This window comes from Sorex araneus, chromosome 1 (assembly GCF_027595985.1).
Source record: "Sorex araneus isolate mSorAra2 chromosome 1, mSorAra2.pri, whole genome shotgun sequence".
Taxonomy (NCBI): Eukaryota; Metazoa; Chordata; class Mammalia; order Eulipotyphla; family Soricidae; genus Sorex; species Sorex araneus.
The window spans coordinates 419,593,330-419,608,730 of NC_073302.1; the positions used below are offsets into that span (position 1 = coordinate 419,593,330).

At 37.9% G+C, this 15,401-nt stretch overlaps 1 protein-coding gene across 2 annotated transcripts in view; it reads left to right on the forward strand.

Annotated features, from left to right (window-relative positions):
- Positions 1-15,168, forward strand: part of CPED1 (cadherin like and PC-esterase domain containing 1) — a 320,153-nt gene extending 304,985 nt beyond the window's left edge. For both annotated transcript variants that reach the window (XM_055138503.1, XM_004602249.2), the window contains one exon: positions 12,682-15,168. In XM_055138503.1, coding sequence (XP_054994478.1) covers positions 12,682-12,909 — 228 coding nt within the window. In that variant the 3' untranslated portion in view covers positions 12,910-15,168. The remainder of the gene's footprint in view (positions 1-12,681) is intronic.
- The last annotated feature ends 233 nt before the right edge of the window (positions 15,169-15,401 follow it).

Sequence of the window (15,401 nt, forward strand, 5' to 3'; positions counted from 1 at the left end):
TGGGATTGGAGGTTTTTTTCTTATACAATTCTACTAGTGTCTTATATATCCTGGATATTAATCCCTTAACAGATGGGTATTGGGTAAATATTCTTTCCCATTCTTGGGCTCTTTCTGTATTTTGGTCACTGTTTCTTTTGAAGTGCAGAAGCTTCTTAGTTTGATGTAATCCCATTTGCTTATGTTTGCTTCCACTTGCATGGTCAGTGCTAAGAAACAATTATGTTTAATTTGAACCAGTTTGCCCCAAATTTTCGACAACATAGCTAGTTATTTTTTAAAAAATATTTTCTTGAAACCAATTTTATTAAGGTCCGGGGATTTACAGTACCATGAATCATGCTATTTGTGGATACATCATTCTAATGCCAGGTTAGAATGCCACCAAGTAGCCTGTTTCCCTCCACTATTATCCCAAGGACACCTTCAAACCAATCCCATGTAAGGTCAGTTCTATAGACAACATTTACAGCAGTTTTCTTTTTCTTTTAAAAATTTTGTCTGTTTTGTTTGGGGGCAACGCCCAGTGGTGCTTAGGGCTTCCTCATGGCTCTGCACTCATGGATGATACTTGGCAGCACTCAGGGGACCATATGAGATGCCAGAGAAGGGAACCCAGTTGACTGCGTGCCAGGCAAGTGCCCTACCTACTGTAACAATTCTCTGGCCCCAAGTTTTCTTTTTTAAATTGCAATAATAATCACTGTACCATAGCATAGCAAAACTAGCATGAAGGTTAAGGTCTAAAATGGATGGGGGGGCAGAGAAATAGTAAAGGGATTAAGGTTTACTTGCCTTACATGTGACAACCCTGCTTGAATCTCTAGTGCCTCATGTCATCCCCCTTGCACTGTCAGGAGTGATTCCTGAGTACAGAGCAAGGAACGGCCCCTGAATACTGCCAGATGTGACTAGAAATAGATAACAACAACAACAGTAATGATTTTAAAATTATGGCTGGAATCCTTTGGCTGGATGATCGCATGCATTTATCTTCTCTTCCACTTGAAAATCTCAGAATTTAAACACTAAAGCTACCTTACTTCTCCAAAGTCAGAATAAGGAAGGACTCACACTGGCAAGAGATTTAGTGAAGTTTTATTTTGTGTTCTACAACTAAATAAGAGAGAGAGAGAAGGAGGGTGGGGAAAGACAGCCTTCCTCCATATGTGCTCTGAATTTCTCAGACAGGTTCAGGTTCTGGAAACGGCTGAGATGATATATTGCTCAGAAAATAATTAAAAGTTAGTGTTCAAAACTGGTGATCCTCACCCTATCTCATACACTTCTATCCACACATTAGGATTTCTTTTTAAAAGTCAACTAGACACAGAAAATAAGAGAATTGACTAACACAAAGCCCCACATTGGGACAGAGGTGTGAGTTATATGACAGACTGACCAGCAAATTCCTCATTTCCAGGCACATGTTAGAATATTAGAAACCATCAGGGACCTACTAGAAGGTGTGCACCACAGAACTGTCCTGTCGCCCACGGTGGGAAGATAAGCCCCTGTGCCTGGCCCTTCAGCACATCTCAACTTACTTTTGTTTCCATGAGACAAGAGCCGCTGGCTAACCTGTAGCAGCTCTCTGGGGAAAAGTACTTATCAGTCGGATGCAGGAAGTATCTGAGCACCACAAAACATTATTCCAAGCTGATTCACAGGACTAAGTCAATTGGCCAGGCTCCTATGGGGAAGAGCCCACAATAAGCGCAAGGGTTATTAACCCAGACACGGAGCAAGAGAAGTTATTTGGCTCTGGAGTAAAGGCCCTCTTGCCCCTTCTTTGCAAATGTTCTGTTTTCTTAATAAATTTCCTTTTGCCTGAGTTCTTTCACAGAAACCACATACCTGCTTGCCATCACCAACAAACACACACATAGCCTATATAAGATAAATCTATAATCAAGATCAGATAAAAAAGTAAATGTCAGTCGAAAGGTAGAGTCCCTGAATCTCCCTACACCTGCCGTCCTGCCAGTGATCAGCCATCTACCATCCAGTCAGAAATTGAAGATCTCTTCTCATCAGAAAACAGATGCCCCCATATACCATTGCCTTTGCAAAGAGTTAAGCTGAACAAATTTAACAGATGCAGGTGGTTGGAACAACAGTCCACACAAATTATTTCCAACACTTTGGTGCCTTTTTCTTAAGAATGTCTGCTCAAGAGAGAAGCAAATCTTGAGTTAAGATCAAAAGTTACCAATATTCAAAATGTGTCACTAAGTAGAACAGAGGAGAAATTTATAATATGCAGCCACACCAACCAAGGTGAAATTTTCAGAGATGTGCAGATTCAATTACTTAGAAAACTGGGGTTAAGACTCATTTCAAAATGGTAAACTACTCATCTGAAACTTATAATCGATCTTCTTATCTCAGAGCAGAAATTTTGTTCCGACCCTAGGACTGAACTCTTTACTGGTAGGAATTTAAAGGCTGATCTATACAAACAAGAAAAGTTAGAGACTTGGAGGTATTTGAGGCATTGGAAATCTGGAAATATCAAAAACAAAAACATAAAAGTACTCCTCATTCCTAAAGAAAATGTCAGTCTTGCCCTCTAATCCCCAGCATCTTTGACCATTCAGAAGTTGGACTCCCTTAAATCAAATCATAGCTTATTTCATGTGGTCATAATTAAATATTGGGGGGTGGATGACGAAATTACTATTATCTGATAAATTGCAAGATTTTCCAAAATGGAATTATGAATTATAAAAAGTGACTTCTAGCTATTGTTTGTCTTGATTTTTATTCCATTTCTGTGAATTAATTTTCAGCTCACTGTAAAGTTTGTGACTGGTTCTTGGATAAGATATCTTGTGTGTTGATTGACTCTGCCAATCAGAAATTTTTTACTAATAAATGTGCCCTTAAAAAACTATATTAGCATATTTTGTCTGCTCAATTTTATATTTCCAATCATACAAAGCCATTACACTTCAGACCTCTTTAGATCCCACTAATAAACATGAAACACATTTGTAATCATAACATTCCCCCCTAATCCAGTCTAGAGAGATTTTGGAACACATGCACCACTAAAAATTGTTTCCTATTTTGTTCTGTTGATCTGGAACTACATCAGAAGTCCCTGGGTATTATTCAGGTCAAGATCATTTTTAGGAAAGGTATTTGCTTGTAATCTGCCTGACATTTTTCCAACTCACTGAGCTTTCCCCTTTTGTACTGGCTTTTTGAAAATTCAAAATCATTTTAGTAGTATCAATCAAATTAAGTGGTAATACCCATGTTCTGATGAATATTTTTATAAAATCAACTTGGAGTGTTGGAGTTACACTACTAAAAGTAATAAAAAATGAAGCATTAGTTTTGTTGTGAAATGTATATATTTGTCTGGGAAGTGTTATAATAGCCATTGGCCAAAACCAGTCAAATAGAGTTGTGACTCTTTGTACACCTTCTAAAGGTTCTTTATTATGTAGAAGTGTAGAAAGTCCAAACTCTTAATTATATAGAGATGCAGAAATATTTACAATAACCTGAGGAATCTCTTGGCATATAGGAATCTAATGAGAAGTGACAACTGTTCCTCCATGCTAAAGCACAGAATTTCAAATTATATTATAGCCACTCAAAAATGTAATAGTCTGCATATCAAAATATACATTATCATCATAGAACTTGGGTTTTACTTGTTTTTTATTTTGCTTTTATGCCACACTGGGCTACACTCAGGACTTCTCCTGACTCTGAGCTCAGGGATATATCCCTGGTGGTGTATGGGAGACCATATGTGGTGCTGGGAACCAAACCCCATAATCAGAGTGGAAGGCAGGTTCCCTGCCCACTATACTAGCTCTCTAGCCCATCATTAAGGAACTTGATTCCAGCTCCCAAATTACCCCTTGATGTTATTTGCTTACTATATCAAAAGGACATCATTGTTTTATGATATTGTAATAATTACTCCAAATTCTACCCTATAGGTGACAATCTATACTTCTGTGAGAAAAAATAATGTTACCATTATATTTATACTCTGATTATAAAACATTACAGATTTAGCCAGTTTTCATACATTATAAATACCATTGTTACTTCATTCTTCTTCTAATTTCAAATATAATTTTATATAGCAGATTTACAAAATAACAGATAACAAAAATTCTGAATAGAAGGAAATTACTTTGGAATAAAATGTTGAAATAATTATTTGAGGGGCTAGAGAGATAGTACAGCAGGTACAGTGCTCACCTTACACATGGCAACACAGATTCTATTCACAGCATCTCATGTGTTACCCTGACCACCACCTGGAGTAATTATTATTTGACATCCCTCTTTAAAATAGCACCCACAACACACACACACACACACACACATACACACACATACACACACATTACTTCCCCAAAGGCCTAGGAATCACTTGTATCACTTGTCATCTCATTGTCCATCAATTTGTTCAAGCGGGCACCAGTAACGTCCCCATTAGTCCCTGCCACGTGCTAGTGCAGCCCAATGGTGTCTGCTCACTCCAGGAACACGAAAAGCCTCAAACCATTCATTCAGGGTTTTGAAAAAGAAGACTGACCCATAGGTGGGCGGCCACATGGTCTTTTGACATCCCGTGGAATCCAGTCAGCAACAGCTCTAGTCCAGCAGTCATCTCTAAATCTCATTACGTGTCCGGCCCATCTAATTTTCGACACCTTGACAAACAAGACAGCGTCCCTGATTCTAGATCATTGCTGGAGGTCAAAACTCAGGATTCCTTCTCTCACTTGAGTGAAACGTGATACTCCAAGCATAGCTCTTTTAATTCCTCTTTTGGATACCCAAATAGCGTTCTCACACTGTTTTTGTAGGGCCCAGGTCTCTGAGGTATATGTTACTTCAGGAAGAATGGTGGAGTCCAAAAGATATGCCCTGAGCCGGAGTTTCTTCATCCTCTTAACAAATTCTTCAACACTTTTGAAGGCATTCCACACTTCTCTCTTCCTCCTGCACAGTTCAGGTGCCAGGTCGTTTGTCATTTTGGGTTCTCGCGCTAGGTACACATAACTGCTGCATTCAGAGATGTTTATTCCATTGAGGGCAAATGGAACATCAGGAACTAGTCCTTTTCTTATGAACATTGTCTTCATGAGATTCAGCTGCAGTCTGACCTTTCCACACTCATGGTCGAAGTCGGCAGGCATTCTTGCCGCTTGGTTGATATTTGATTACGATGTCATCAGTGAAGCAGAGGTGATGTGGTTGCCGACCATCTATCTTCACTTTCATTCCTTCCCATTCCAGTTGTTGCATGATGCTCTCAAGGGTAGCAATAAAGAGTTTTGGTGAAATAGTGTCACCCTGCTGAACCCCTCTCTTTATGTTGATGATCACTTCTTTGTAGAATGGTGAGATCCTGGTGATGAATCCGTAATACAGCTCACAGAGGATCCTGATGTATTGAGTTTGAACATCCTGTTTGGCTAGGACTTCGATGACTGCTTCAGTCTTGACAGAATCAAAGGCCCTCTTTAAATCAATGAACGTTAGACAGAGTGGAATCTTGAACTCCCATGAAACCTCAATGAGCTTGGTCATCATATGGATATGGTCGATTGTGCTGAATCCTTTTCGGAACCCGGCTTGCTCACATGGTTGTCCTTCATCCTGAAATAGGTTGTCAGTGTTCTGCCAATCCTATTTCAGGATGACTCACATGATTAACTTATAGACAATGGACAACAGGCAGATTGAGCGATAGTTGCTGATGTCGTGGATCTCTCCCTTCTTGTACAACAGAATGGTCCTGCTGGTTTTCCATTGGGATGGAACCTTGCATTCACGCAGGTAGCATGTGAAGAGCTGAGCCAATGTATTGATGAGTACTGGTGGCAGATTCTTCAGGTGTTCATGTCTGACCTTGTCTGGACCGGGTGCTATATGCATCTTTACTGATGAAATGGCATGTCAGATTTCAGAAGGGAGGATGTTGGGAACGACATATTCATCCTACGGAATTTGGTATGTGGGCAGGTGGACGTGGCTATCAAAGAGATTTGAGTAGAAGTCATGGATAACCTTTTCCATTGCCCTTCTGGAAGATGTGATAGATAGATCCATCAGGACATCGGACGGCAGTCATCTTGGTCTTATAGTTGGCAAAGGACAGGAGGGTGTTGCAAATACTTTACCCAGACCACACGACACACCATAAACACTTCCTACCCATTTTTCATCATTACCGCACCATATTTTATGGGGTTCAAATATAGTGTGAACCATTGGAACACATAATAGTGATTGGAGGCCATCCTAAAAGCCTCTATCCCTCTTGAAGTGCCCGGCAAGCTACCGAGAGTATCTCACCCACATGGCCAAGTCTGGCAAGCTATCCACGGCATATTCAATATGCCAAAACCAGTAACAATAATGAGCCTCATTCCCCTGACCCTTGAAGAGCCCCCAAAACAGCAGTGTTAAGAAGGATGAACAAGGAGAGGCTGATAAAATCTCAGGGACAAACTAGGCTGCCAAAACTAAGAAGGACTAAAAATGACTGTTTGTACTTTTAATGCACATATGCTGGCATCAGAAGCATCCATGGAGGACCTGATGGTGCAAGCACGGAAGATCAAGTATGACATCATTGGATTGACCAAGATGAGAAGGCATCGAACACATCATGGCGTTTTCGACACTGGAGAACTGTTCCTCGGAACATGTGATAGTAGAGGCATCAGTGGTGTTGGTGTCCTTGTCAACGCAAACTTGGCCATGAGCATTGATTTGTTCGAATGCTTAATAACCCGAATTGGATGCTTATGTTTGAATAGATGAGGCTCATTGCCAGCAGTTTCTTGTCTATGCACCAACATCCAACTACAAAGAAGAAGAAATTGAGAAGTTCTACATGGAGCTGGAGAAGTTCATAAAGAAGACCACACCTTCTACAAGGTCATTATCGGTGATTTTAATGCCAAGATAAGACCTACAAGGTCACCTGAAGAACTCCACATTGGGACCCACAGCCTAGAATGGAACAAACAGGGTGAGAGACTGTCTGAGTTCATCATGTTGATCAAGACTATCCATGATAACTCGCAGATCCAGAAGGTCGAATCTAAATGCTGGACATGGGAGTCTCCCGGTGGACAGTTCCACAACGAAATTGACCACATCATATACAATCGATGGTTTTGCCTGACTAACGTCACTGTTGTCCCAGAATTCCAAACGGGATCAGACCACCGTCTCCTTGATGTGAAATTCTACTTCACAGAGCTGGGAGAAAGGGCTTCAAAGTTTAAGAAGAAAACTCCCAGAATGACTACCAACTGCAAGCTCTTTGGCACTACTACAGCAATATGGGAAGTGTCATCATTGACAACATCGATGAGGAATACAATGGACTGGTTAAACACCTCCATGATTGAGCGAGGAATGCAGAGAGAGAGAAAGCCACAAAAAGTCGCCTGTCTCCGGAAATTCTCGAGCTCATTCGCCAACATGGTCTGGCGCAAGCCTCAGGCAATCATACGCTAACATCTGAGCTTGAAAAGCTGTGCAGAGAAGCGATAAAGGAAGACCTCAAAGAGAGACGAGCAGCAGTGTTGGCCTATGCGGCCTAGGAATATGCTGCCAAATTTAGAGAATTTGACCTTGTTTGAAGTGACCACTATATGCAAAAATAAGTCCTTTGAAGGCCTAAATCTTTCATCATTGTTTTCTGATAGGGTATTGCACTCTATTTACTGCTGTTATATTGCTCTGGAGCTAAATTTGCATTGCTAACTATTCTCTTCCAAAACCACATTCCGGTTGACACTTCTATTGGATTTTAATAACTGTAAATAGTCTGCTGATTTTTGAGAAGGAAGCAGATGGGAACATTTCCACAATAAGATCAAAAGAAATATGTAATTGGCTCTCCACCATAAAGGTATCAAACATTTTCCACTTCTATAACCAAACCTTAAAAATGAAGCCAACTCTTTCCCTTCTACTTTGGAACCCAGTAAGATGAGTAACGTCAGGTAAAATTTTGAAATTCAGTGATAGACATTTGATAGCTCTGCCATGTACAGAATCATATAAATACGTTCAAAAAATAGTTGCCCTGTGAACAGATTATTCTGTCCACCTAATTTAGCACCTAAGTCTGCTTAAGGTACTAGGAAGCTATTCATTGCATTGAAACAACATTGTGCCTGACCTTGGGGAGCTAGTCTCAGACAAAGTCTTTGAAGTCATTTCTATCTTGTTCTTCAAGTATCTTACACATCTGTCTTTATCTAGCCCCCCTGTGGGTAGGGGACACATCTGGATTATCCCATGTGTTTTCTCATCTAGAGAAATCTTAAAATTGAAATGTGAAGATTATATATTAAAAATTGCTAAGTTTTACATGATATCTAAGCTGCTAACCACTGAAACTTTGTAATGTTCCTATAGGTGACAGGCGGGAAGTGGGTAGGGATTGGGGGTGCTAGGGAATATGACAACACTGGGTTGAGGGAAGGTTCTCATATTTTAATGGGATATTTTCTTTACTATGTTTCTCAATAAGTATTGATAAAATTTGAAAAAGCTACATAACTTTAAGATACTAACATGTTTTTATTTCATTATGGTTTTGATAAATTTCTTTGTAATTTTGAGGTAAATGATAAACAATTGTAAGATAATTTTTAAAAAAACAATCGTATATCTGCGGATAATTTTTTGGTAATTTTCTGTCACAAAATATTTCATATTAAAACTTTGGATCCTGAAATAAATTTCATGTGCTAGTGGTATAGTGCATGTTTTTATAATTTTTTCATGTTCCTGGTTTCAATTTAAAATAGAATTTGGGGAGAACCTTTTACCTTCCTCTTTCAACACAGCAAAATTGAAATAGGTCTGCCTGTCTAGGATTGTCAGTTTTCAGGGTTTAATATGAAGGGTGCAGGCTTGATGAAGGAATTAAAATTTATCATCTTTTATTATTATGGTGAAGAGCCAACAAGAACCAACTGAATTGTGTTGTTGAGTCAAATCATTGGCATTTGTCATTTCAGAGACACACATGTGTTAAAATTGCCCAACAGGAGTACTGGCTCTGTGGAAAGCATTGATGGTCCTCAAAAAATGTGGGAAGCCCCCCTTTCCTATATTCCTTTCTCAGAAACCATCGCTTGATTTAAAAAATCAAAATACATGATTATTCTTCCCACTGATCTGGCAAAATAACGACACTTTTACGAAGTGAAAGCTATGTGCACACACTCAAAATTGCTTATTTCTGTATCCTTTTCATGAATCACATTCAGGACTGCTATCAATATCTACATTAGCAGTGTCCAATATGTGTAATGCAACATTAAATGCAATCCTGATACTGGCACAAGACATTTGAATAATTTTTAAAGAACTATAATCTTTTGCAATAAGATGGATCTTTTTCTATTTTACATGCAATTAATATGCAGATTATGAGGAAATTACAAAAGCCACAACTTGAGATAAAATTATATAAACAAAATGAACCTTATTTTGGCTTCAGGAAACTGGAATAATATTTTTTTAGGGCTGAATGTAATATTTACGCTTAACTGTTTCCTTAAATAAACATCCTTAAGAATGTTCACTAATTTTGCCATGTACGAATATAGACCTCAAAATAGACAAGACGTTCAGAAAACATTAGTGCACCTCCCCAGCCTATTATATTTAAAGTTATCACATAACCAACTAAACAGAAGTGAAGGAGCTGTACATAATAGGAACTTACAGGTCTTGAGATCTGAAATATTAATCAGCTGTTAGCTGCAAACTGAGCTTTAAATTGTGATCCATGGGGACTCTGTACAATAACCCAATGAATTCACAAGATTTCTTAAGAATCACTTTATTTGAGAATCTGATCAGGAAGTTTCAACTCCCATAGCTACAGGAAAATATTTCTTTGAGGTTAGTAGCATAAAATTGGTTTTAAAAAATAATACAATTACACTTTTCTATCCAACACAATTTTATGATTATAGAATAATGTACCATTTATTAAAATTATAGCCAAAATTTGAAATTACCTACAATACTTCCATCCAAATACAGCTACTAATATCTTAATATATGTTCAGAATTTTTGCTTAAATAAATATCTAAAATTGTTCATTCTCACTTGTAACAAAACTGAAGATATTTATCTGTAAATATCACATGATTTTAAAAATATTTTTATTTTTAATTTAATTTTTATATATAAAGTAAAATTGTGTTCCTGAATCATGTGGAACTCAAAAGAATTATTTGAGTCCATGGGAGCTGGTGTTGTTTTTATTAGTCAACAATAAAAGTATATATGTCTAGTATGAGACTAACACCCAAGAATAGTAGAAACAAGGGCCAGGAAGATTGGTCCACGGTTGGAAGCCTGCCTCAAGGCTGGGAGAGAGGAAAACTGGGACAGGGAAGGGACCATTATGACAAGGATGGTTGGAAGATATATCTTTGGATGGGAGATACGTGCTGAAAGTGGGTAAGGGAGCGAACATGATGGTCTCTCAGTATCTTTACTGCAAACCATAATGGCCAAAAGGAGAGAGAGAGAGAGAGAGAGAGAGAGAGAGAGAGAGAGAGAGAGAGAGAGAGAGAGAGAGAGAGAAGAAAAGTGCCTAGCCTAGAGGCAGGTTTTGGGGAAGGGATGGCAGGAGGGATACAGGGGACTTTGGTGGTGGGAAATGTACACTGGTGGAGGAATGGGTGTTGGAACATTGTATGACTGAAACCTGGTCATGAAAGTTTTGCAGCTGTGTTATCTTATGGTAATTCATTTTTTTTATGAAAAGGGGTATATGTGTCTTCTTCTTAACTGAAAGGATCTTATTAATAGGAAGGCATTAATCACTTGCTATTGTATTATAATTCCACTTATGGCATCTTTTCCAGTATATATTTTATCTCCTCCCTGCTTCCTACCATTTTCATACTTTGTTGATCTTGGTCCACACTTTTTTACTATTGAATGTTACTGCTGACATTCTGAGTTATTTTACCCAGTAATTAAAGTTCAAGTTAGGGAATTTTACCAAAGCACCAACATTTGTGAACTGTAAAAATAGGCAATAAGTATTTCTTTTTTGTATATATGTGTCTGGATCTTCACAAAATCTCTATAAATTAAATTAAAAAGAAATTATCAAATTTATTGCCTTTGGCGAAAAAATTGGTGACTAAATATGTGGGGCAAAAGTGAGACGGCAACTATTATAAGCTATTTGTTCTTGATAATATTTTCAATATTAATTATTCAAAGTTATTTTTTATTCTAGCTGCATAGAAACATAAGTTTGAGAAGGCAGAGACCACTCCTTCAGTTCACATAAATTGAAAAATGCCCAGAGAAACAATATACCAACTATACTAGTGTCAGCTTATGGTTGTACAATAAAAAAATATTTTGTTTCTCTGAGAATAGTTTTGGTTTCCATTCTATGAAAAGATTCCATGAACAGGTTCAGAATACCATATTTGAATTAGTGATTCAGAAAGGGTGTATAAATATCTTCTTACATGTTAGTATTTTGCCTACATACACACACACACACACACACACACACGCATGCATCAGTGTGAAAAAGAAACAGTTTGATATCCAACAGGTTTATGGAAAAAAAGTGCTCTTCATCACTTATCATCAGGGAAATACAACTCTCTCTGTGTTTTAACTGTGAGCCATCACCTCACATCAGTGAGACTGGCATATATCAAAAAGAGTAGAAACACCAAGTTCTGTCTGGGATGTGGGGAAAACCCTTATCCACTGTTGATGGAGATGCCATCGGGTTCAGCCTTGATGGAACTCATTATGGAGTTTTCTCCAAACATTAAGAATTGAACTTCAATAAGACTCAGAAATTCTATTTCTTGGTACCTACCCACAAGAGCACAAAAACAGTATTTTGAAAAGATATTTGCAGTGGTATTCACAAAGCCCCAGATCTGGATACAGCAAAAGTGCCCAGGAATAAATGAGAGTGTAGAGGAACGGTGGTATATGTACACAGTAGAATATGACTCATCTATAAGGGAAGGTGAAATCATGCAATTTGCCTCTTTATGAATGGGAACAGAGGGTATCATGCTCAGTGAAGTCAATCATAAGAAAAGGGAAAAATGCGGAGTGAGCTGTGTCATGCGTAGGATGTAAAAGAATATAGTAGAGAATTTAAAATGACGGATAGTAACAGCCCCTGAATGAAGGTCTGCAGAACTGAATTTGCCAGGGGGGTGTGGTGGCAGGCAGGTAGAAGAGAATGTATGGGACATTAGGGGAGAGATACTGAAATTCTGGTGGTGAGTGTGTTGCTGCAATACTGTATGACTGAAACACAACTTTTAACAATATTGTAAATCACAGTGCCTAAATAAAAACTGGAACAAAAAATCAATAATTAATTTTAAAGAACACGGAAATATTCTGAACTAACTCCTTAGTTGTACACTGCTACCCTGAGGTAAGAAAAGTTGTGGAAATCTTAATTTCCACCTCTGTCCATTTTGAAAAATAAGTTACTCAGATTCTTGATTGTGTAAATTGCCTTATACCCTTTGGGCAACATCTGAGGTGCCGTTCAAGTTTTTGAGTCACTTATACTGCTCTCTGAAAGGCTCAAGTGTCCTTGATTTGCCCTAACTATTTTTTTCTCTTTTGGTCTCTCTTTGCAGGTCGTGAAATCAAAGTTAGCCACAGAATTTCACTTCATTAAAATGAAACTATCAAGAAATCATACGGTGGGAAAATATTTCAGCAATCAAAGCAAACTCCAGCAAGACTCAGTGAGAAATTTTCAATCACCCTATCATGTCAGAGGTCCAGTTAATCAAGTTTGCTCTGAAATCCTTCTCAGCAGAATGTGTGCACGTGAAAGAACTGTGGAGACTCCAGAAAGATGATGGAAGTTGGAAATAAGGACACCTCCTCACCTGGACTCTGGTCTAGGAATCAAATTACCACACTCGTGCACACTATCCTTCGCTGATGCCCTCACCACACACTTGGAGTATTTCAGTAGCCATAATAATATTTTTATCCACAGCCTTATAAGATAAAGATGTGCTCTTGAAAATCAGATGATTTTCAGGACCAAGGTCAAGAGTCAAGTGGGAAAGCACATGCCATGAGACCGTGGGTTTCTATCTCCCGCATCAATTAGCCTGAAGAGCACCTCTAGATGCCCCCTGAGCATCACCAAGAGTAACGGTGACTCACAAACACTGTCAAATCTGGCTCTCACAACATGAAAAATCAATCAACAGATAAACAAGTTGCTTCAAGGTGAAAGAGTTTGAAAAGGACTTCTTAGAGTGTGATTATAAACTAAAGCCACTGTGGCCCAGGTTTTGCATTGTGATAATAAAAGGAAATATAGACACTTGAATTATGTGGACAGCATCAAAGGAGATAATGCTCTTGAGTATTGTCTGTTGCCTCTACTGATACATTAATACTGAAGAGGGAAAAGGCAATTACATTCCACGTGCCGGTAGAGATTGTGCTTGTGTCTTTGAACAGGAGAAAATATGACATTTGTGACAGCTTACGCTTTGTGGATCTATGACTTTGGAAAAGCTATATTGCTCCATAAGGGAATTTGAAGAGAGTCTATGAGAGGGGTGGGGAGGAGTGTTATATTTTTTCAGTTAAAATCAGTATATTTAAATTTGTACCCTATGTTTGTAAATAATTCCACCGACCCTATCTCTGAACTTGGATGACACGACTGAGTCTTAATGGATTAAATACATAATATAAAAGTAGGAACAAAATACAGTTCCTCATGTATTTATTATGTTTCATTGATGATATTACTCCAAAAAGCTTGTATTTGCCACTGGTGGCTGTGTAATGCTAGATTATAATGAAATTTTATGTAAATATCTTGCAAATGATTGGGCATTCTCAAGTGCATAAACATTTTTAAGTGTGTCTATGTCCAAAGATATTATTGGGATACCAGTAGCTCTGTTATCTCTTTTCCTATACAAGTGTATCTTATCTAAGTTTATAGTAGCCATAACATGATTTTTAAACTAAATCTATGACAAGGGGCGATCCAGGGATGGCTCAGTGGTAGAGCACTTACCATCTAAGCATGAAGCTGATGATGGGATTGCCAGCACCACACCACATGCTCAGTCCGTTCCACATGACTCTGCCTTTTGTGATCCCTGGCATCCCAACAGAAATGGGACATCTCCAGCTCACACAGCAAATTGTGTGCTAGCAGCAAAACTAAAGTGTGAGATCTCCAGCCAGCGTGGAAGTGTCTGACTATGGCAGAGTAATGAAGGGACATCACAAATGTGTGGAATCCTGATTGCCACAATGACAACAGAAAATGAAAATCAAAGGAGGGGAAAACAAAACAGCAAAAGCTAAAAAAAAACTGTGGAAAAATTTTTAAATGCGTTTTATTCTAGTATCGAGGACTTTCTGGAACTGTTTTAAGTTAAAAAAAATCCAATTTCTTTATTTTACAAGGACTTTCCGGAAGAGATCTCACGATTACAAAGTTTTTTAGGCACCATGGTGCCTAAAATGTTTGTTAAAGGATTGAGGAAGCAGCACTGAAGGGTTAATTCAGTAAATGAAATTACCAAATATGAAAATACCTCAACTTCACTATCAGGCAAAATATAAAACTATTTTGATTGACCAGTACCATAGTGTGAATATCCACTTTCTTTAAATACTCTATTTTTATATATATATTTTATATAAAATAAACATGAATTTATATTTAACTGTTTTAAATTATATTTAAACATGACTATCACTCATCATAAGCAGTACAGATCTGCATATGACAGAGGATGAATTTTTTAAATTGCACACAACTGACATTTGAAAAGAAAGATCTTTCTAATATCTGTAGCTGTACTCATGCATAATTTCCAGGTGTTCGGTGATTTGTGAGTGACATGAAATATTGCCAATTCACATGGCTTCTTTTTGGTTTCTTAATGTGTTATATACATACTCCATACGAAGATTATAGTCAGTAGGGTGTTTCTTATAATTTACTGTCAACCTAGCTGTAATAACCACCTGACTGAGGTTTGTCTGGCATTTACCTCTACACCATTTAAATAATAATAAATTTTAGAAACAACTGTAAAAATATTATTAATAAATGTATTACTAGCAATGGTCTCTGTTCAGACTATCTTTTGTTCCTTTGTGTTCCTTTTTAATGGAGGTTTACAACCTTACACATGTTGACCACTGGAGATGTCTTATCTTATGGACTCAACTGTGAACTGTGACTTAATAAGATTAACATAAATATTATCTAAATTTTGATTTAATAAACACCCATGCTGTACCTAGGAGTTTGAACACGTGGGCTGGAAAGATAGTATAGCGGGTAGGGTGCTTGCCTTGT